At 42.1% G+C, this 24,083-nt stretch overlaps 1 protein-coding gene across 2 annotated transcripts; it reads left to right on the plus strand.

The window, feature by feature from the left end:
- The first annotated feature begins 19,594 nt into the window (after window positions 1-19,594).
- On the plus strand, window positions 19,595-24,083 carry LOC310951025 (kelch-like protein 38). Of its 2 annotated transcripts, XM_083919090.1 has the most exons (5): window positions 19,595-19,728; window positions 21,032-22,252; window positions 22,356-22,497; window positions 22,636-22,741; window positions 22,935-24,083. In XM_083919090.1, exons 2-5 carry the CDS (start codon window positions 21,033-21,035, stop codon window positions 23,222-23,224), a joined length of 1,758 nt encoding a protein of 585 aa, XP_083775216.1. In that variant the 5' UTR covers window positions 19,595-19,728; window position 21,032; the 3' UTR covers window positions 23,225-24,083. The 2 variants fall into 2 exon arrangements, with proteins under 2 accessions (XP_083775216.1, XP_083775217.1); XM_083919091.1 differs by lacking the exon at window positions 19,595-19,728 and having other exon boundaries at window positions 20,866-22,252.

Genomic DNA, 24,083 nt, shown 5'->3' on the forward strand with positions numbered 1-24,083 from the left:
TTTGACAACCAAAATCAGTCAGATAGAGACAATAGATAGAGATAGAGACTGCTGGGAGCCGGGAGGAAAAAGGTTTTTAATAGTTTTTAATAGGTTTAAAAAAAATTCTGTTTATTACATTTTTGAGAGATAAATGTACATTGTTCCCAATACAGACATGTGGCGATTGTCCATCATAGCATCTTTCTATTCAAGTGCAAATTATGGTCCACTCCTAAAGTTCCAGTGAGATTTTCTATTTCTCAAAAATGCTTATTTTAAGTTTAACACATCCCTTGTAGTGGACATCATGTCAAGGTTTTCCACAACAAGTACATTATTTTACAGTACATTTATATTTGATTATATAGTTAAACAATTTCCCCCTGGGATTGTTAAAGTATTTCTGATTCTGATATTATCAAATTAACTTTTAAGAAATTATATTGCATTGTTCATGCTTTTAACTGGTAAGGCATATAGAGTGTGTGTGTGTGTGTGTGTGTGTGTGTGTGTGTGTTCATGAAAAATAATCTATATATCTGACTTTTCCTAAATAATTTTCAACCAAACCTTCTCTACCTCACTCAGTGCTCTGTTTGCGGAAATATGGAATATGGCTGAAAATGGGAAGAAGTCACAAAGTCACTCACAAAGGACATGGGTTAAAATGTGTATTTTCAAAGGCCAAAAATGAACACACACTTCTAAAATCTTATAATATAGTTAAAACTCCCATGAATTAAAAGAAAAGGATCTATATATTTATATATTTGATCACTTATCTCCCTAACTGCCATAAAACATGTGTGTTGCAATACCCCCCCCCCCCTCCCTTTTTTTTGAGAAGACACCCCCATGTGTGTGACATATGTAGAAAGCCCAGGATGTCCTTTAGACAGTACGTTGGGACTCAAACAGACTGCATGCATGGTGTTTGGAATAAAGGCCTCAGTGTCATGTCCCCCACAGAGAACATATACGAAGTGAGGTTTTAAACAAACAGAATGAGGGGAGTCTGACCGACTGACCATAGGAGAAAATAACTGAAAGAAATGAACCCTGTAGAAAAGAACACCAGCCAAAGTCTTTCACAGTAGAAAATATGGTGCCTCTGCCAGTGACCAGGCTGACTAACGTTATTTCATATTTTAAAGCTACACTTAAAAAGGGCAGGACATGTGTAATCACAACAATAACCGTTTCTCCCACATTAACAATGTGTATCTACATAAAGTTGGATGTTAATCCTATTTGGAAATTGTATTTCATGTCATCCACCTTAATGTCAAATCAAACACAACGTGGTGAGAGTGATCATATGTTTGATTATCTACACTTACCACATACCTTGAGAAGGTCCACGCCCAGAGAGCCTCCCATTATTAAGAAATCATATGGAAAGAAAATTTCCCAAACATTGAGTATTTATTTGGCACAAAAACATTTCATAAACTCTGCTTTGTGCTATTGTTCCACATACCATTGACTCCTGAATGAAGGTATTATGTGCAGCAGAGTTCACACGAAGTTTGCAGGAGAGCTTACGGAGGAGCCAGGGAGCTGCGGTGCACAAGGTTGTGAGCTAATGCGCCAGCAACAGTGAGCCTGATGGGTGTTATTGACAGCATGTAAGAAAGCAGAAACTATGTGTGTGTGCATTCATGCAGCACATGATTGTGGAGTCACAGTATAGGTAAAGCGCGTGCACATGTACGTGTTATTCGCTGCTATGTGGTTTCCCACAGACTCAACTTTCCACATTCCAACAGCATCCTCCTCCTCCTGTGTTCTCTGTTTATCATTTCAGCCGCCGATACATAGCAACATTGTGCAAGTTGAAATAGCATGAATATTTTGACTTTCAAAACAGTAACAATGTGTCTTTAAGGTGTTGATTTGAGGATTGAGCCCTTGAGTAAAAGATTGTATTGTATTGATAAAATATTCAGTTGACAAAGCGGAAAAATGCATAACATACATACATGATACATTCAGCCTGTCAGACCAACCATTAAAATCTGTTTTAAAATACGCAAATATCAACTATAGACCTACTTTTATTTATTCATGTGAAAGACAGAGATCTTTCACACCAGAGCACTAATAACACACAGAGGCGTTGCACCATCGCTGGGAGAACAACCCCGGGGCAGGCTTATGCCCAGGATTTCTATGGAGATCTCCAGCGGGGTGCAATGGGTGATTTGCATCGCCCCCTCCAGACCCTTTCATCCTGACCCGGCAGCACTGTGCACGTGGCAGAACGGTAGCCGGTGCTGTTGCCTGGACAACTGATCGCAGGATTACAGGTTAGGAGCAGTGAGAGATAGAAAGAGAGGGGGAGTCGGTAAGTGTTTGTATCACTGGTCCTGCTGGTTTTTCATTTTAGCCAACTAATGAAGGACTGCTTTAGGGCCTGGGACACAAAGACAATGTAATTAACTGGCTGGTTGGAAAGAAATGCTCTGTGGAGCACTGATGGTTGAAATTGGGAACCAGTGGTTTTAATAGGCTTTCAGTAAGGATGTTTTCTTACTGGGCACAGCTTTAGTCAGAGCCACACAGGCTTGGAACCTCATTGGTACCTTAAGATTTCTTTCTGTGTTCAGTTTAGTCAGATTAAGCTGTTAAAATTAGTCTTGGATGGATCTAATTAAAATGGAAGGAGTCTCTGTCTCTACCATCCGAACAACTTGGAATATGACGGATGTATTGCTGAGGACCTAGGGAAGTGCCGTGTGGAGAGAGAGCTCTTGAGATCTACAGGACATGTTTATTAGTGGTGCGTTACATTGTGTCGTGTATTGAGGTGTGTCACAGTTGAACTGCATGTACAGCTCGCTCTCTGTCATTTGCTACATTCAAGAACAGTAGAAGAAAGAGAGATGTTACATTGAAGCAAATGACATGTTATTGCATTGCTAGGGAACACAACTAAGTCACGGCAGGAGAAAGGGCAGTGTTGAGTGTGAAGTTGTTTGGATGAGTGGCTCTCCGGAAATCTGCAAGCAACCACAATGGAGGCCGGGTAATCGTCGTTTTCCGAGCAAGGACATTTTGAACGGGCACTGCACTAGCTGTGATAATTTGGGCTACTGCAGGCCTATTCAACTGCCGGCCCACAGGCCAACTCCGGCCCGACCAAACAGCAAAACAGCATTTTGCCACAATATATCCTTTAAACCAGCAGAGAGCTGATGTGCTGTCAGTAACAGACATGACAACATGCATTATTGATGACGAAAGCCCTCCTCTTCATCCTGCATGTAGCTCAAAAACATGAAAGATAGTTTTAAATGTTTACAGGAAATGTCATGTAGCTTGTAAGAGATGTCAGAGTGAAAGTATTTATGACATTTTGCAGAATACATTTGTTTTAAATGTGTTTACTTTCACAGTTTATGTTGCAACGAAAATAAAAAGGCAAATATGGAAAATACATTATCTAATTATGTAACAGAGGAAGGCCAATCAATGTTCTTAGTTTTGTTTAGAGGCTACTTTTGCATTATAACGAAATAAAAGTTTTCTTAAATGGTGGCTCGTTGTGTAAAGTGTACATACATAATGAGAATAATAGCTCAAAGAAATGTCCGGCCCCAGGGGCCTTAGTTTTCTGGAAATGTGGCCCCCCGAACGTTATACTGCAGTTAAATAGCCCTGTGCTACTGTCTGTGGTTTCCCTAAACAAAAAGTGAGATACTGGCCCAATTCCAATCCCTACACACCCGGAATAACTCTCACTCCGTGTGTGTGTTTCTGTGGATGGTAGTGTCATTCCAAACCAATTAGCGGGGAGTGGAAGTGAGTTATAAAGCCCTCCAACCACACTCCCCTCAAGTGAAACACTACCCAACAGTTACGAATGTTAGCTCTGTGGAGTTATTTCTAAAGGATAGTAATTTGCCTTACCTCAAACAGGCATTTGATGGACTATTTTCATGCACACATGACGGAATTAGAGCAGGTTCCATTTTATTTAGGACTAAAAAACCATTGTCTAGTCAAGAAAACAATAGAAAATGGTTCATTTGATTGTGAAATGTTGTATATTTACAGAGACAGTTGCAAACACCAAGTAGCTCATAAACATCAGAGTGAAAAAAAAGGAAATGTCACCAAAGAAGCTGGGCAGTATGTTTATTTATTTGAGTTTCTCAAAAAGCTAAATTGTATATATTTTCCAATGGTATTTTTCAAATATTTGTAATGGTTCTTGTTCATGCACCGTACCACCACAGCAGATTCCTTCTGATTCACATTTTTGTTTATAGGCTTAGGGCCACTGTGGAGTGAATGTAATGAGTCTCCTCATGGCCCACACTATACTGAAGACTACTATTATTAATATCAGTAAATATTACGACAGTTCCTGCTTCTGAGACAGGAACGGAATATCCAGACACAACTTAGGTCATGATTAATCTTTATCCAGGAGCTCTCGGTGCTGTAACACCCGCCTTGAGTAAACAGCAACAGCTACGTTATGACAGTCGTAAAGCAGAGTACCATACATACTCTAATACTGTGACAATTATAACTAGATTTAAACTTTTTTTCTTATTTAGGCTATTATTCGATCATATCTCTGTAATAAAAGACTTGCAAAAGTTTACATCTGCATAAAAGTGAAAACCTTTAATGTTTAATAAATGATTTTCTTTTAGTACTGTGGTTCACCTAAACTTATGCTAATTAAACAGGAGACTGGATGTGCGTCCTAGGACCCAACGTTTTACTTTTCTTCTTGCATTCATAATCAGCTACATAACAGAGAGCCTCTGAGGCACCTCCCCAGATCAAATTATATGGAGAAGAATAAAAAACACTAGTCAAAATGAAAACATAAATTGGGCTATTTTTATGACGAGCAGTCGAATTCCACACTGTGATTGAGCTATTTTGTGTTTAGCCACGTTCTCCTTACTTGCTCTCTGACTGTACAACTGTACAACCGCATACCTGTCAGTGAAAACACATGCATGGAAACAGCAGAAGATGTGGGAATACAGATATGAACTGTAGTATAATGGCCCGCCTCACCCAGCATAACCTTCCCTCACACCCAGTAAGAAGCCTCCTCTCATCTCTATTGGACTCTGTCTCCATGTAGAACAGGCCATTGAACAACGACATACTCAAATCAAATGCCTTCAGGGGAAAGAAAAGTTTCTAGTGCTGCTGCATATTAAAGCATAGCTATTTTCTGTGAGTGTGGCACGTCTTTATTCAATATCAGGGGCTCCACAGAGACACGAACAGCTTTAGGCTGGCAGAGTGCGAGTTTCAATCTGACTGACTGATTGTTTTTAATAATGCTCACCCCCCATGCTCACATTTGTTCATATTTAACTGGGGAGATGTTAGAGTGGACCAGTGGTGCTCTGTTTATCTATTAAGCTAAAATAAGGACAATGGTCATAATTTGTGGCAACAAGTGGGAGGCCTTCCTCTTTAACGGCCCAAATGATCTCTCAAGATAAAAATACCTGAGCCTCTCGTGGTCGCCCACGCCGGAGGATGAACCCCTGACCATTTAGTATTGTTTGTGCCAAGTTTACAGTATATCTTACTATTCATATTCAAGGTTCTATTTTCCATGGGAACAACAATTACAGGGAAACGGCCATTGGCAATGAGGCTCCCTCCAACTATGCTTTTAAAGGTGTATATAAAAGAAAAGGAAGATCACATAAGAAACAAAAAAAATGAGAATCTTAACATACAGTAGTTCAAGTTAAAATAAGGAATAAAGTATAACATAATAAAATGTAAAATAAAGAAATACAAATTCGACAGCAAATGAAATGAATAAAGTGAGTGTCAAACAGGAATATAGTGAATGTAATAATACATTTTATTTATGTAGCACCTGTCATGACATAAAATGCAGCTCAAAGTGCTCTACAAAAAAAACCCAATAACAGGTATGAAAACAGAAAACAGAGTGAAAAAGAAAGATAGAAAAACGGATTTATAAAAAGATACAATGGGAATAATACTGGTAATAAACCAAGTTAATAATGTTAAAAACTACTTCAAGATACAAAAGCCATAAAAGTAAATGCATAATAAGGGTGATATACTTTATATATACTGTATAAGTCATCAATCAATTGAGATTAATTGAGAAAATAGTTGACAAATGAATCAACAATAAAAATAATCGTTAGTCGCAGCCCCACGGCCCGTCTCTCCACCCCCAGCTTCCCATCTGTGTTCATGGACAAGCTTTCATATTAAATGGTGAACCACATCCAAATGCCAAAGCCTTTATAGCTGCTATGAATGACCACACTTGGGTGGTTGAAGTGAGGAGAGTTTGGGGAAGAAAAACAAAAAGTTCATATCCTACATCCCTGGTCAATCTTTGGGTGAAAGGTCAGTTTGAGTGTTTTGGGGAGTTATATTATTAGTGGAGGTGGCTCCACCACTTCTGAAGATGGACAGATGAGACTGGTGAGAGGGGGTTGCAGCCACACTTCCACCATTTGACGAGCAGTTTTTAAAAATCATACTACTGACGCCTCAAGGTTCGCTGACCACGTTTTTGCTAATGCTAACTCTCCTGCTAGCTATGGCACCACCTTAACCTCATTGTCTTTCTGCTGATTGTCAGGTTTGTCGAGCTCCCTGGATGTCTCACAATTTGCATCTTAAAAGTATTTGCCTTATTTACAAAACATGGATTGCTGGTCCTTGAAAAAATGTGAAAAAGTTAGCCTTATTCTCTGCAGGAAAGATGAGTTCAAAGAAAGCTCAAACACTGACATAACCCACTCTCACACATCTTATTGATATGGTTAACCAAATTGAAATCTCCTCTAGCCCTGTGGATGTTGTGCCAAATCATTATTTAACAAAAGCATTGCCCAAGCCTGCATATGATTAAGCTCTCTTTCCTCTGGTTTTGTATATTGATATTGTAAGTGCAGGTGTTCATCCATTTTTAAAGAAATCAAAACCTTGACCAACAGCCTCAATCCCCCTGCTGTGAGCTCTCCTGTGCAGCACCTCTCCTCCTCCTCCACCTCTTCCTCCTCCGACTCTTCCTCCTCAACCTCCTCCTCAGCTTCCTCCTCCTCCTCCTCCATCTTCACCTCCTCATCCACCTCCTCGTCCTCCACTGAAGACACCAGCAGCCTCCCTCGCATGACTGTGACTGCAGGCCAGGTTAGGAGTCAGCTGGAGAGACTCCACCAGCATAAGGCTGCAGGCCCTGACGGTATCATGAAGACATGTGCCAGCTGTCTCCTGTCCTACAACACCTCTACAACCTGAGCCTTGGTCATGAGAGAATACCAGTGCTCTGGAAGACTTCCTGCCTAATTCCGGTTCCAAAGAAGTCGACACCATCAGACCTCAATGACTATCGACCAGTGGCCCTCACATCTTACGTCATGAAGGTGCTGGAGAGACTGGTTTTGGTCAACCTGAGGCCGCAGGTGAGAGCCCTGCTAGACCCTCTGCAATTTGCATACCCGCCCCACTTGGGAGTTGATGACGCTGTCACCTACCTGCTGCAACGAGCCCATGCGACCTGGATGGTGGAGGAGGTACTGTGAGAATCACATTCTTTGATTTCTCTAGTGCTTTTAACACCATTCAACCACTGCTACTGGGGGAGAAGCTGCGGGTGATGGGAGTATACGACACAATAATCTCCTGGATTACTGACTACCTGACAGGCAGGCCACAGTTTGTCCGTATGGGCAGTGTCCTGTCTGATGTGGTGGTTAGTGATACAGGAGCACCACAGGGGACTGTACTGTCTCCTTTCCTGTTCACCTTATACACCACTGAGAGCCTACTCACACTGTCCTTTTGGCCGCGGCCAAAACCGTTTTTTCAGCTTAAGCCTAGTACCTTTAAGCAGTGTGAGTGCACCCGCTCCGCGCTCAACTGCGGCCAGCGGACCGTCCACGGCCCGCTTGAAAGAGGTGGGCTTTAGCGGAGCCGTTTGGACATGTACGAGCACGAGCACGAGCCCTACGGCAGTAGCGTTATGTTCGCCTGTTCGGACATGTAAATAGAAGGACGGACCATGCGCAGACATTTAACAACAACAACAATGTCGGTGAAAGGTTCACGTTGGTGTGGTGCGGAGGTGGAGTGTTTACTGCAGATTTGGTCGGATGAAAATATTCAAAAACAGTCGACAAGACGCACAAAAACTCTGAGGTCTGTGGAAAGATTTGTAAACAAAGCCACACACACGCGATCAATGCGTGTGACGTGTTACGGCGTGATGGCGTATGGACAGCAAGAAGCATTTGCCGGCCCTGGCAGTGTGAGTACAAACGGGGCTGGGGCGCGGGGGGGAGAGGGAAGGGGGACAAGTACCCTAAAGTCAGGGTCGCGGTCCGGGAGGACAGTGTGAGTACGCTCTCACACTGTCCTCCCGGACACTGACACTGACTTTCAGTACAACACTGAGTCGTGTCACCTGCAAAAGTTTTCTGACGACTCGGCTGTTGTTGGGTGTATAAGTGAGGGACAGGAGGAGGAGTACAGGGCACTGGTAGACAACTTTGTGAAGTGGACTGGACAGAATCACCTGTGGCTGAACATCAGCAAGACCAGAGAGATGGTGATAGATTTCAGGAAGAAGAGGAAGACGGCTTTCCAACCTCTGTGCATTCTGCGAAAGGATGTGGAGGCGTTGGAGGATTACAAGTACCTGGGTGTTACCATCAACCACAGACTGCACTTGAGATCGAACACTGAAGCTGTTTACAAGAAGGGGATGAGCAGAGTTTACTTCCTGAGGAAGCTGAGATCCTTCAACGTGTGCAGCAAGATGTTGGAGATCTTTTAGCAGTCTGTGGTGGCCAGTGTACTTTTCTTTGCTGTGGTTTGTTTGGGAAGCAGCATCGGAGCCAGCGACACCAACAGACTCAACAAACTGATCAGGAAGGCTGGCTCTGTGATTGGCTGCAAACAGGACACTCTGGAGGCTGTGGTGGAGAGGAGGACACTGAAAAAACTGTTATCCATCATGAATAATCCTCTCCACCCTCTCCAACTCACACTGGTCAGACAGCGGAGCACCTTCTCCAAAAGGCTGCTTCAGCTTCGCTGTCGTAGCAACAGATTCAGGAAATCTTTCCTGCCACAATCCATCACTGTGTATAATAACTCTCTCACCTCTGCCTGACAGAGAACTCTGCTCTCTCTACTGTTTGTTTTGTATATATTATTATTGTTATAGTATATTTTGCATATTTTGTTGTATATATTATTATTTATAGCACACTGTGCACTGTATACATACACTATGTATATATTGGATTCTATTTATGTTATGTACAAAGTGTTTATTTGCTGATCCACTACTGCTGTTACAAAATAATTTCCTAGTCTGGGATCATTTAAGTCATTCTATTCTAATTCTATTCTATTCTATTCAAAACAATTACAGACCCATCTCTCAAGCTTTCAACTTGTAAGTATGTGTGTCATCATGGCAAAATGTGGTCCTAGAGACATACAGAGGCAATTTTAAGGATTTTTGTTTGTCTGTCTTTCTGTCTGTGGCCAGAGTTTGTAATGAAACTTTACAGGTGTGTACACCAGTGCAAAATGAAGGCGTTCGTAGGGGGGTAAAAATTTGGGAACATGCCCGGGCCCCCCACTTTACGGCCCTGGGCCAATAACCATGCAAGATGCAGTCATGAACTTCTGGTGAGTAGCTGAACTCAAAATGAACAAGTTCCAAGATGGGTTGGATCCAAGCAAGGGTGCTGAAAGTAGGGGGCTCGGAAGAAGGGAAGGGGCCATTGTCCCACCACTTAAAGGCCATGGCCTGTTAGGGCGTTGTGGCTGGAGTGATACCATTGCATCCATGCCCTTTTAAATAACTCTACAATAATATATGTAAGGGTTAACAATGTTAACAATGCATGATATAAGTAGTTTCAGAAGTAACCTGGAAGTACTGTAACCCACTGGCAAAAGATGGTGGGTTAGTATACTAATTCAATGTTTAATGCTGACTGCATTTACAAATTAGAAATAAAATTAGACATGATTTATTGTATTACTGCCTTTTTGTGACACTATGGTACAAAGATCTACATTTGTAGAAAAGCCAGATCACCATATGAACACATTGTAAGCTTCAGTCTGAGAGGAGCGTCCTTTACATTAAACGTTACTTAAATAACCCTCTTGTTCAAAACTCGGCTGCCAGACTTCTAACAAAATTGCTCTGCTCACATCAGCCTCATCACATATACACTTGGTCTGAGTGAGTTTTGGAACTTTTGAATCTTAATTATCTTCAATGAGCTACGTGGCAAAGCCTTTAAGATCATATAGCATACATTTTACTATATCTATAGTCATTTCACCAAGATCTAGACTTGTGAGACCATCCTGATCTCAGTAGCTCCTTTACTGGCAGATCAGTCTGGTAACGTGCGAAAGGGAAGATTTGGAGCCATTTGCCAAGCGACCAAACCAATCAGCGTTGGTTTTGAGGCGGATTTGAGTGTGACAAAACGAGAAGCCACTGTTCAGTGTAAACAACATGGCGGCTTCTATCGATGAGATGAGCGCAGTTATCGAGAAAGCAGCTGTCTAACGCTTTTTTCTCTTGGATCCTTCTGTTGGAATATGGACCGGGCACCTGAAACTGTGCCTTTTATCCGTAAATTTGCATTACACAAACGGAAAATATCCTTTACCGACATGTTGTTTACTTTCTGAGCTTTGCCTTCAATGATAGAGAGATGGTTTATCCAATCAGCAACCAGTATTTTCGCTCCTTCCCAAAAGATCTCCAAACGAGACTTCCCAGATGGATATGCTGAGCGAATGAGAATCAATCCATCTGGTGTGCATTTGCCAAACTATATCATGTAAGAGAGGTTGATTTTTTGATATGCTTCAATCATATCTAAACACTCAATTGTATAGCTACACTTTTTAGTCTTAACCTTTGTGTTTTGAATTACCCTGCCTTTTTAATTATGTCAAAAGTACAATGTCCTAAATGTAAATTTTCTCCCTCCTTTTGCTAAGAACTTTGTGAAAAAATGCCAATTTCCAGGAGGTCATGTCTTGTACAGACTGTTCCTTTAGTAAGGATTGGATTTTTTTTTTAAATATCTGCCCTCCCTAACACATAATCACAGAATTGTGACATTTTTAATTAGATATCTCAACCTATAAACCTCTTATATTGATGATGCTGAATAACACATGTAAACAATGTTCCTTCTGTTTGAAATGCATTTGAAAAGTATAGTTCAGTTTAAGTGGCTAAAAGGAACTGCACTGCAACGCAAACATGTTATGTAACCATCCCTTTGACAACAAGAGGCCTCGCAGGGGTCAAGGTCAGGGATTACTCAACGTGTTGATAGAAAAATAAAATAAAATGTATGACAGTAGTCAGAGCAAACAGTGCTGCTCGGATATTCTATAAAGAATTAAGTAGATCAACAGCAATTATTTGGGCTGTTTCCCTTTGTAACCCTTGTTTCTCAGTCCTCAGTTACAAACTGGATCCAATGAAACAAACCTGAACTGCTCCTAAAGCCAAGGATGCGGAATATATATAAAACAACTATGTTAAGATGGTTCTTCTTTGAATTGTCTTTATCCTAATAAAACTGCTGTTAACAAATGTAAAAATGGGTTTTCAGATGATGGAGTTAAGGCACTACATTACCTTTAACAAAATGTAGCCCTTCCAGGAAAGACATAGAAGTGAGTACTTTCACAAGAAGGAGGCATACTTCATTCATTGGAATGTTTGTTCCAAATACTTTTATATCAGTGTTTAGATGATTTGCTCCTGATGTTCCTTTTCAGTGAATCCATACACTGGCACTGGATGGGTCTGGTTTGGCAAAACACTGCCATCTCAGACAAGGTTAGAACAGTCATCCCCAAGCTGCATTATCTGCTACGAAAGTACTACATTCCAGTCACGTGGACAGCGTTTAGAAATGTGTGGGCGATGTGGGGGAGGAAAGAGTGGGGAGTGCAGGAGGAATGAGGGAGGAGAAGAGAAGTGTAACAGGTTTCCAGGAGGACTTAGAGAGGCATAGAAGAAGAGAAGAGCTCTGTGAGAGCCAGAATGATAACGTGATGAAGCCAAGAAAGGATGGATGATTTGAGGGGGATGTGTTCAGCATAATGAGAGAAGCTCAGTAAGATCACAAATTACAGACCTGAGCTGAGAGCTTGACGTTAAATTCTGCATTAAAAAGTAATGCTTCCCCTCACTGAGGGGCACTCGAGCAAGGCCAGATTGCGCTTGCGCTGGGCAGCTTCCAGGCATGAATGTACACCCTGTGAGTTTGAACAGCAATGTTCATAAAAAAGAACATAAAACTTCCCCAGATAAGCTCACTCTGTATGAGCTGAACATTTGCTGCAGATCAGGCAGACACTGAGTGAAAATGTGAGTCCAAGTTTCAATCTCCTTTTTGCTCTGAGGAAAATGTCTAGCTCTTTAGCTGCTATGTGCTCCAATATGCTCACCTGCTGCTTATTTTGTCTGTCAGCTATAGGCACATAGAGTGGAGATCAAAATTAGAGAACAAACTATTAACTCTTTATTTATACTGATTTTCTTTTAAATAACCTAGGCACTTGACACAAAAACCTGCAGTTTGTGAAAAACACAGTGAGCAAAATTAGAGAACAATTTCAGATCCCTCCCAGTTATTGGTGTTAATCTAACACTTGGTGACAATTTACTTAACTGTTGGACACACCCTATTTATCTGCACCTCTCTTGGTTACTTTGAAAGATGGCGAGCTGCTCTAAGGAGACTGAAACCCTGAGACAGCAGGTTGTCCAGATGAAGGCCAAAGGGATGACCCTCTCAGCCATCAGAGAGAGGTTGGGTGTTCAAAGTCTGTGATTCGTCTGTGAAGAATATTAAAAACTTTACAAACGCACAGATTAATTTAAGTCCCTTAAAAAGGCCGGTCGTCCACGTAAAACAAGTGCACGAGAGGAAAGGATTATGTGAAGACTCTCAATGGGGAATCGGTTCAACACGCAGCTGGAGTTGCTTGCCAGTTCAGTGCTGAACAGAGCAAGGACCTGTCTCTGCACACAGTGTTAGGACAGAAGGCCCACTCTGCAGTGACCAAAGCTCTCATCAGACTCATTAGACTTGCCTTTGCTGAGGAGCATGTTGTGAGGACAGAGGAGAACTGGTCCAGAGTGAACTTAAGTGACGAGAGTACGTTCAGTTAATTTGTGTCTGATGGGAAACATTATGTTTGGTGTAGGACTGGGGAAAGACTGAACCCAGTCTGAAGTGTGTAAAGAAGTCAGTTAAATTTGGAGGAGGAAGTGTCATGGTTTGGGGGTCTATGTTTTCTGCAGCAGGAGTTGGGCCTCTTGTTCAGCTACATGACAGAGTGAATGCAAATGTTTATGTGAACCTCCTTCAGCAACATGCAATACCTCCACTGTAATTGTCTCTCAATCAGCTGCAATTTTCATGCAAGACAATGCCCCCTGACACACTGCAAAACAGATTAACCAGTTCCTTGAAGCTAACAATATTGAAACAATGAAAGGACCAGCCCAGAGTCCAGATCTAAACCCCATAGAGAATCTCTCGAAAATCCTCTGCGACAAAGTAATGTCTAAGAAACCCACTACAGTTACTGAACTGTGGAAGAGACTGAAGAATAATGGACGCAGATGAAACCAGAGCAGTGTGAGAAACTAGTGATGTCCTGTGGTCATTCACCTAACCTGAACCTAACATTAAAGACACTCCACAGAGCTGAGGGCAACCGCCGAGTCAGTAATAAGTCTTTACACATAATCATTCAAGCAAGTGTCAATATAAAAACATTGACTGAAGCAGCTTTAAAAAAAATATCCTGGTTATGCCTCAAACAGTGATAAAAGGGGGGAATTGTTTTCCATCAGAAACCTGTTACCCTCTTTGTAGATAGGGGTTCTATTTGTTCATGCTCTACAAACCTTTTATTTACCCTTCAAACCAGCACTAGAGAATGTCTGGCTGAAAATAGTTTATCTGCTGTTTGAAACTCAAGGCCAGCACCAAAGAAAATAAAAAATACCATAGAGTAAGGTAGAAAAATCAGTATGTCGAAGCCAAACCCTTATATTTGGGATAAGGTCAATGGCAGACCATGCTGTTTCATGTCTTTGTGAATTATTCTTTTTTGTTATCATGGACTCACGGACCCTCGCTGAACCTTAAAGCCAGACATTTCTTCGCTTCTGAATCCTGACATTTCCACTGCATCCGCCACTCCCTCTGTGTCCATCTGTTCCTCTGTCCATCTGTCTGTCGGCCAGAATACAGAGGGCGAAGACAGTCACAGAGGCCTTCAAAGACATCTGAGTAATTTCAACCTCAGAAACCCCGCAAGAGTTCTTTCTATCTCATCCTCCCTCAATATGTGTTCTCTCTTCCCCTCTCTGTCTGTCTATCCATCTCATCTGCCTTTGTATTTCTGCTATCTTCCATGGCCTCTCTCTCTCTCTCTTCCTCTATATTTCTGTCTCGCTCCCTTGTTCACTTTACTCCCCTACCTCACTCGCCTCTCTTCTGAACCCTGGGTTCACCTGGCTGGCTGCTGAGGGCTAACACTTTAAAAACATTTGCTTCAGCTTCTGCTGCTGGTGGAATATCAATGTCTGCCGTTCACGCACGCATGCTACTCACTCCTCCCTCCTTCCAAAATATGTAGCAACATATAGCACTCATAAAGACACACACAAACACCCCCTCCATCCACCCCCCCCACCCCCCCAGATAACTCTATTAGAACAGACAAAAGGGGAGGCTGTACGGGCCATGTTGCACAGTGGCGACGACTGAATGACCACCATACCAACTAGAGGGGAACCTTGGGAGGGCACAATGAGTAAACACCCTCCCTACTTTCACATTTTTGTTGCTACAAAGCACTTGTTCTCCTCCACAAATAACATGTCCTGTATGTGTTGGTAACAGCATAAGAATTTTAAGCAGCTAACTATAAGCCCTTTAAGACCTTATCCCTTCTTGGGCATTTGTGAATGTACAGAAACACACACACACACACACACACACACACACACACACACACACACACACACACACACACACACACACACACACACACACACACACACACACACACACACACACAAACACACACACACACACACACACACCTTACCACCAAAAAACCGCCCTACCCAGCTCTCTCTCTCTCTCGGTCTCTGAAGGCTACTCCTAAACCTCCCTCTCTCTTTGTTGATTTACGCATGGACGTACGTCTCTCCATCAAAGCCAAATTGCTGCTCTCAGTTCTGCCTGGCATGGATCTCTTTGCACTTGGGAGTAATACCCCACAGCAGATTGAATCAAGCGGTTATCACGATTCTCACTGTCTGATACAATTGTTTTGGCTGTGTCCTAGTAAATGGCCATTTTAAATTTACATCATAAATGTTCTTGAAGATATTTCGTGGTGCTGGCCTGAAAATAGCTCAAATTCTAGGGAAATGATTCTTATCTCGTCAGTTTATGCATCTGTTGTTTTTACACACTCACTGTGAGTTTAGCCTTGACGGCTTCTTGGAAGTCACAGGGGTCAGCTTTTCACTACTCTGAAATTTGCATAATGTTGGCCTGACACCTAGTGGATACAATAATGTTGGTCTAAAAGGGGGCATCAGTGAGATGCTGAAATAGATTTTTTTCATCTCCTGTTTTCTTAAAATCAACAACTCCTCATATGATTCGGCTGCAATATGACATCAGATTTTACTTTTACTGTAGTCCTACAAATTAAGTAGCTCATCGACGCCTTGAGTGTCTGACTTAAACTGAAACTGACAAATGGGATATACACATTTAGTTAAGTTCAGATCAATCATCCAAGTCATGGAACACTTTGAGATGGTATCAAACACCTGAGCCACAGCAACTTCAGCTCTGTGAGTCAGCAAACAACTCTCAGTCACTACCTACAGATGACTGTCAATGACAAATCCACATTTACAAACAACGGAAATGAAGCTGTACAGGAGAATAGTCTATGCAATCTTAAAGTCCAAATCAAAAGTCATATCAAACCAGTTTTGTTATTCTACTCATGGCTGCAATATCCATTGGATGTATCTAAACTCATCAGTCTGAGTTGGTGGCAGAGGTGACAGAGTCCAACATGTCTGCATTGATTCAACTGTTGTGCAAACACACAAAAGATATATAGGGTTTCATGTCCCTCATCTCCCCGTGATGAAATGCCAAATCAGCCAGAATTGAAAAGAGGCAGGGACACACCAAGCCGACTTGAAAGAACTAGCAATGCTGAAGGCCGACTGTTGCGCCGCCTCACGTCACGCCGCCTCACGTCACGCCGCCTCACGTCACGCCGCCTTTGTCTCATCTAAAAAGCGGCACCTGAACACACTGCAGGCGGTAGGCCTATTCGTCATTCAAAAAGGGAACCTGGAAGACCGATAGGACAGCTCAAGACACTCGTTAGCCAGTTAGCACATTAACAACAGAATCCATTTTATTTACCATGCGCAAGTGAACAATAACAATGACAGCCTAATAATAAACTTTATTCATATAGTACCTTTCATAACATAACATGCTGCTTAAAGTGCTTTACAAAAGAAACAAATCAAAAAACAATAGCAAGCAATTATAACAGACAAGGGTCGACTAGTGCCAGCGGCGCAGGACTGACCGTTCACCCGTGGCATCAATCCAAGCGCTGGGTTAGTCTGACTCTACTGTGGAAGCGAGGCTTGTTTGGGCTGTAAGTCTCAGCAAGCCTGCTCATGCACAGAGTCTGCGCTCCAGGGGCAAAGGCAAGTTATCTAAACAGACATGACAAAGTGACAAACAAGTATACTTCAGACCAAGCCTCAGATTGATTATAGAACAAGAAAAAAGAGTCAGGAAGAAACTTACAATTGAGGGAAGAAGAAACAAGCACCACACTGGGGCAAACGGAAGAGACAAAACATGATTGTCTGCAGGAAACCTTGTTGGTGTAAACTCTTCCCTGGTTGGCAGTGGTACAGCACTGTCCAGCACTGATTCAAATGGTTTCATTCTCTTTCCTATTGAGTTAGGGGCGGCTGTGGTTCAGGATTCAGAGCGGTCATCCAAAAACTGGAAGGTCGGTGGTTAGATCCCCGGCCTCTGCAGTCTACATCAAATTGTCCTTGGGCAAGACACTGAACCCCAGTGAACTGATGAGCGGTATAGCCTCTGCCACCAATCTGTGAATGTGGACTTGTGTTGTGAAGCTCTTTGAATGCAGTCCATTTAGCGTTTAATAAAAACAGCCTTAATTGAGCAAACAGAGATTAAAGGGAATCATTATCTGGGTTTGTATATGGATGAGTGCTCCCCTTTTCCCTATTAATAGCTTTAAATTATAGCATTAGCTTTAAATTATTTCAACAATGCTCACATTTAAGTGGGAAAAAAACAAGGGCTCCACTCGCAAAACAAAACATTACCTACAGCCCTGCACTAAGTAGACAGCTATCAAATGAAGTCAAGAACAGAGCAGAAAAAAAGAGTAGATGTGAACTCACAGTCCTTGTTGCTTTAAAAATACTTGTTTATTTGACCAAGGAGATCTGTCTGCCCTTCACACACACACACACACACACACACACACACACACACACACACACACACACACACACACACACACACACACACACACACACACACACACACACACACACACACACACACACACACACACGTTACTAATCAGCTAGATCTAAATCCCCGGGGTATGGGCTCTATTAGACCATGTGCTTATGAGAAGATAATCATTTGGTGATGTGAAGACACAGCACCGAGGGTGGGTGGCAACAGTAATGCTGCTGCATGAAAATGCTCCGGTGCACACTATGTGCCCGCGCCTAAACTTTTAATATAAGTTGTTGCCTAAAGGCAGACATTAATGAGTCCTTTTTGTCAAGGTGAAGGAACAGAGATAGCAGACTGTGCTTAACTTTAAAGGATGCAATCACAGCTTTGAATATGAGAGAGGGTTATAAAAAGACACTGCTGTCCTCTGGGCAAACAAGTTAAGCTTTTGCCTTTGACTGTACAGATCGATGAGATAGTTTTAATGCCAATATCAAGCAAGAAGGTCAGATATTAATTTTGACATTTTGTTGTATAATACAGTCAGGGTTGTCCTGCAAGTATAAATAACTTTCCAATTCCTTCCAATTTAGCTGACCTGTTTATTGTGTATTTAACTTTGAAATGAACCGCTAAAAGAAAAAAAAAGAGTTAATTAGAAGGAACAGTTTTTCAAAATTGCTTAACAGACATTTTGTAGACACAAACACTAGATGGTGCTGTTTAGTTTTGACTGCTTGCTACATGACTGCTGGTTTAATCGTGTGTCATGTGGGAATACTGTGACCTCAGTTTACAATATCACACTTATGTTTTCTGTTGTCTGCTATTGACATATATTTGTTTTTTTGTCAAATTTGTGCTCCTTATGCAAGTCATTTGGCAATTTCAGAGTTTTACTGCATCATGCTTTTGCTTCAGTATAGCCCACAAACAACAAGACAAATTCTCCACATAGAAGGTGGTCAGGACAAATAGTTTATGGTCTAAGCTAGTGATTTTGTAGAGCAACTGACATTGAACTGCAGTCTAGTGGTCGTCAAAGCCCAGGCAGATATTTATGTCTAATTTTCCGAGCTCTGTAAACAAGCCTGAGTAAAAGGACATGTCACATGTCCACCTCTGACGACTGAGAATACACTCATAGTTTGTTGTTTTCATTATTATTATTAATGAGGGCTGACACTTTAATTTATTATTATTATTTACGAAACAGGCCAGCAAGCACTGATTATTCCCCGGCTTTAAGGAACAGCTTCCTTGTAGGATGCACTCCAATGAAAGTTGGTGCTGTAGTGAAAACCCCTGTTCTGTTACAGGGAGAATAACACAAACTAGACAGAAATGAAAAGTAAAGCCATAAGCATTTAGCAGTGCATCACATGGCCAGAGTAAAACTAGTTTTCTTCATTAACCCAAGCGGCTTACTATTAAAACATACCCTGAACTCATGGTGACTTTGTTCAGATGCCAATATTCATGACCACTATGCTTCAAATGTGGTTGTTATCTCTGTGTTTATGTTGCTTCTGCAGCAACCTAATCCTGTTTTTATATCCCTGTGTTTTCAACCAGCCGGCCGACTGTGTGTGCAGCCAACAAAGTGGGTGTTATCAAGTATCAGTGCTGTGTTTTTTTACTGCTACAATCATGTGGCAGACAGAGATAGAGATGATGGGGTGAATAGGAATGCAAGTTATAGGGAAGAACGGAGAGATCAGAGCAGGAAGAACTGAAGTGAGTATATGATATTAGAGGAAGATGGAAAGAAAGAGAAATAAAAGTTAGGAAAGAGATAAAGTGGGGGAGTCAGACATACTGAGAAAACACACTGTCACATGTGAGTCTGCAGGCGTGTTGCCAAAGAGAGGCTCTATTTCGGGGGGAAGGGATGTACACAGAGGCCTCGTGGAAAGACACCACAGCACACAAACAGTGCAGAACGCTCCTACAAGAGACAGCCCCCTTTGGATCACACAGTCACACAGCAGCAACACGCGAGCAAAGAGGAAGAAAGACCAGGAACATGTCAAGGCATCAGATTATCTGCTGAGGTCTTGCTTTGAAGATACTGGGACCCCGAGAAACATATAAAAAGAGAGTAGAGGAGCAGGTAAGACATTCATTCCAGTAAGGCTTCATGAGCTTCCATGAGTACTGGACTTGATTAATCAAATATATGATATTGGCATGGCTTTGGATACATTTGAGTCAAATATAAATCAACAAAACCTTTTTTTATACTTAGCTTATATTGTGAGGTACAAGTGCATACAATCGCCTGTTAATGTTGCCATTTTGTATTATGTTGCTTTAAATGTAGACTAATATATGTATTTGTGTTATATTGCACTCATATCTAATTCATGCAACAGAGAGGAATAAGCTGCTTTCACATTCATCCTTTTTTGAGACGCCACATAAAACATTACAATTGTGCAGGTGTTCTTGGAGTAATCTACTTTGACAACCAGTCTCCAAAATAGTCTGACAGGCGTTCTGTAGGCCCTATTTGTTAAATGTCTGTGTGCAACAGAGCTGAATGTGGCCCATGTGCCTGAAGCCAATAATCTAAAGCCATATAACAGAGTCATAGGACCTGTAGGATCTTTGTAGAGTCTGGGGATTTCAATCAGTATGAGCAATAAACAATTCTTAGGTGTCTTACGAAGGAGTTGTGACTTTTTCTCTTCACTCATCTTATGGTTGACAATTTTACAGCAAGCCCTCAATCGGCTACTTATGCTGCTTTTCCACTGCATGGCACGGCTCAACTCGAATCTCACTCTTTTTTTTGGTTTTCCATTGACAAAAGTCGCTGATAGTAGCTGGTACTTATTTTGGTACCTCCTTGACCGAGGTTCCAGATGAGCTGAGTCAAAACTAGAAGGCGGAGTTAAGTCACTGTCGACCACTCTTTGGTCAGAGAGATCTCTCACTATTGTAACACGGGACATCATGCACAAACCTGCAATGATTAAAAAGCCAAGCTACCGTCAATAGTGACTGAAATCTTTTTACCAATTAAAAAAAATGCCAGCAAACATAAAATACGTTACACTGCGCCAAACACTACTGCAGACGTTCAGTTTGGTTGCACATGAAAGGATTCAAGGTGTTACCTTGAAAATGATGTCATGGCAGGTTAACCCAGGGTTTTCTCTACATTGGAAAACCAAAAGGGAAAAGTACTAGTATCAAAAAAGTGAGTCGAGTCGAGCAGAGCTGTACCATGTAGTGGATACAGAGCGTTACTGAGTGCCCATACAGTTAAATGCTTGTGCTAAAATATGACTGCTCATACAAGTTGATGTAGGAGGTTTGAGCTCTAATAAAAAAACAACAAAAAAAAAACTGATTGAAAGAACCCTGAAAATAAACTGATTTGACAGTAACATCAAGGCCTCTGTCTCCAGCATGGACCGCCCAGCAGTCAAGGTCTTCCACTACAAAGACAAGGAGCAGTCTTCCAACCTGCTCCTGCAGCTCAACAGACTGAGACAGGACAACATCCTGACTGATGTGTCACTGCGTTCAGAGAACACAGAGATCCCATGCCATCGTAACGTCCTGGTCTCCAGCAGCCCCTACTTCAGAGCCATGTTCTGCAACAACTTCATAGAGAGACAGCAGACCAAGATTGACATGAAGGGCGTCACATCAGCCATTCTGACCACTATCATTGACTATGTTTACACAGGACTCATCAGTATCAGCATGGATATCGTGCTGCCTCTGATGCAGGCCGCATCTATGTTGCAATATGACCGCCTTTTTGAGGCCTGCTCAAGCTTCCTTCAGGAGCAACTGAGCCCTGACAACTGTTTGAGCATGATAAGACTCTCTGAGATCATGAATTGTAACAGTTTGAGAGACAAAGCAAAGGAGATGGCCAAGAAAAGCTTCTCTGATGTGTCAGCATCTGAGGATCTGTGTGAGCTCTCCTTACCAGAGCTCATGGGATACCTGGAGGATGATGGTCTTTGTGCAGAGGAGGAGCAGGTCTTTGAGACACTTGTCGCTTGGATCCACCATGATCCTTTATCCAGGCGTGGTGCCATCAGTGACCTTTTCAAGAAAGTTCGCCTGCGCTACATCCATCCAACCTACCTCTTCCAATTCATAGCCAACGACCCTCTGATCCAGTCCTCCACCCTGTGCACCCAGATCATAGAATCTGTGAGACGCCTGATGTTTTCCGTCAGCACAAAATGCATCGGTGACGTAGCAGTTGGCTTCAAACCTCTCTGGGTGGCACCGAGGCGCTACTCCTGCCATGACATGTTGGTGGTGGTGGGAGGGAGGAAGAACAACGAGCAGACCTCCAGGGAGGCCCTGGTCTTTGATGAGAAGAGAGAGAAATGGCAGTGGCTTGCCAAGCTGCCCATTCGTCTGTACAAAGCCTCCTACGTCGCTCTTCACAGTGTCTTGTATGTTATTGGAGGCCTGACCACAAACACAAAGCACAGCCAAGTCGGTACGACCGTCTACACCCTCTCTCTCAAGACCAACCAGTGGCGGACGGCAGAGCCCATGCTGGAGCCACGCTTTGCCCACCAGAGTGTCTCCTACCTCCACTTCATCTTTGTCCTAGGTGGCCTTGGGTCTGACAAACAACTGACGGGCAGTGTGGAGAGGTGAGGTGGACCATAACTTTACTCAATCAAAAACTTCTGTTAGTAATAGCCTACATACATAATAAATATGGCAAATAATAACATCTCTCAACAATGCTGTCAGGTACAACAGTATGTTCAACCAATGGGAGAGGATGGCGCCCATGCCCGAGGCTGTGTTGCACCCTGCAGTGGCTGCTACTAACCAGAGGATCTATGTGTTTGGAGGAGAGGATGCCATGCAGAACCCAGTCAGAATAATACAGGTAAGACACAATGCCCTTTAATCAATAATTCACAGTTTGTTTTTGTGCTCATGCTTGTGTTCATTTGTCTATCAATCCTCATTAATTCACTCAGTCTATTTCCCTCCTTCACCCGTGCTCCCTCTGCTCCTCCTGCAGGTGTATCACATTGCCAGGAACATGTGGTCTAAAATGGAGAACAGAACGGTGAAGAATGTGTCTGCTCCTGCAGCCATTGTGGATGACAAAATCTACATCATTGGAGGTAGATAATAGGGGTGATAAAGGTTAAGAATACATCATTTCAATTTTGAAAACTGGCACCATTGATTCAGCTAAAAAAGGGAAAGGATTTTGCTATAATTCATACAACTGATTAATGTAGAAATACATCACAGCGTTCTGCTTAAGCCACATGTGCCGCCCCTCTTAAACAATTCTCTCCCCTGTTGTCACAGGATACACCAGGAGAATGATTGCATACGACACGAAGGCCAACCGGTTCATTAAGTGTGCCAACCTGAAGGAGAGGAGGATGCACCACTCTGCCACTGTACTCAACAACAAAGTCTACGTCACTGGAGGACGCCACATCAACGGCCATGATGTCATTGAGGACTCGGACAATTTCGATTGCTATGATCCAAAAACTGACACTTGGTCGTCTATGGGAACTCTGCCGTATAAACTGTTTGACCATGGCTCGCTGACTCTGACGGATGTCTCACAGACATGGGCAAAATCATAGCAGAGGTCTAATTCATATTCTCATGCTATAAATTTTAAACCAGTTTATTTACAACTGCCAATCAAAAGGTGAAATGAAATGAGTCACTCTCATTCAGGATACAATGATTTCATTTGGTAGCACATCTGTTCCAATACCCCGTTATCACGTGTATCATGTATGATTTTTTAAATGCATAAGTCATTTTTTTCCCTAGGAATGTACTTGACTCTTCTATGTCTTTTGTTTGTTTTTTAACAACCAAACCCATGAAAACAAGCTAGGCTGCTGCACATCCCCTTCTCAACGTGTCTGACTTCCCAGTGGGTGAAAGTGCTATTTTCAGCCTGCTCTAAATCATGAGATTTCACCTGTCATTTTTTGAATCCTGGGGCTGTGTACTGTTTTTGGTGGAATTCAAAGATGTGCTCAGCTGTTAGTTCTCTTTTCTGCTGGGTCTGGTGAACATTTGGATCGCTATTTTCTTTGTTGCTTCAGTGCAAAATGATGATGGCAATATTGTGATAACTGTTACCAAATATTTAATGTAGTAGGGAAATCCAAATAGAAGACATGTGTTTATGTAGCTTTAGACTGCATTGTGACACAATACAGACTTTGGTAGTGTTTTTGTATTTTTTCCACTGCTGTGGACCCATTACCCTGGTATGATATAATGCACATTATAGTTCTGCATCTGCATCATTTATATCTACTGTATGCTGAAGTAATTACAGACTTTGCTGTATGAGTCAGTGGCGAAAGGATTGCTTAAAATGCTGTATTAAGACACAATTTTACTGTTTTTTAAAAATGTTTTTGTACTGTTTTTTTCTGGTTTAACTATTGATTTTTCACAATAAAAGTATCTTTCCATCTC

Source organism: Echiichthys vipera, assembly GCF_963691815.1.
Source record: "Echiichthys vipera genome assembly, chromosome: 8".
In the NCBI taxonomy this organism is placed as follows: domain Eukaryota; kingdom Metazoa; phylum Chordata; class Actinopteri; order Perciformes; family Trachinidae; genus Echiichthys; species Echiichthys vipera.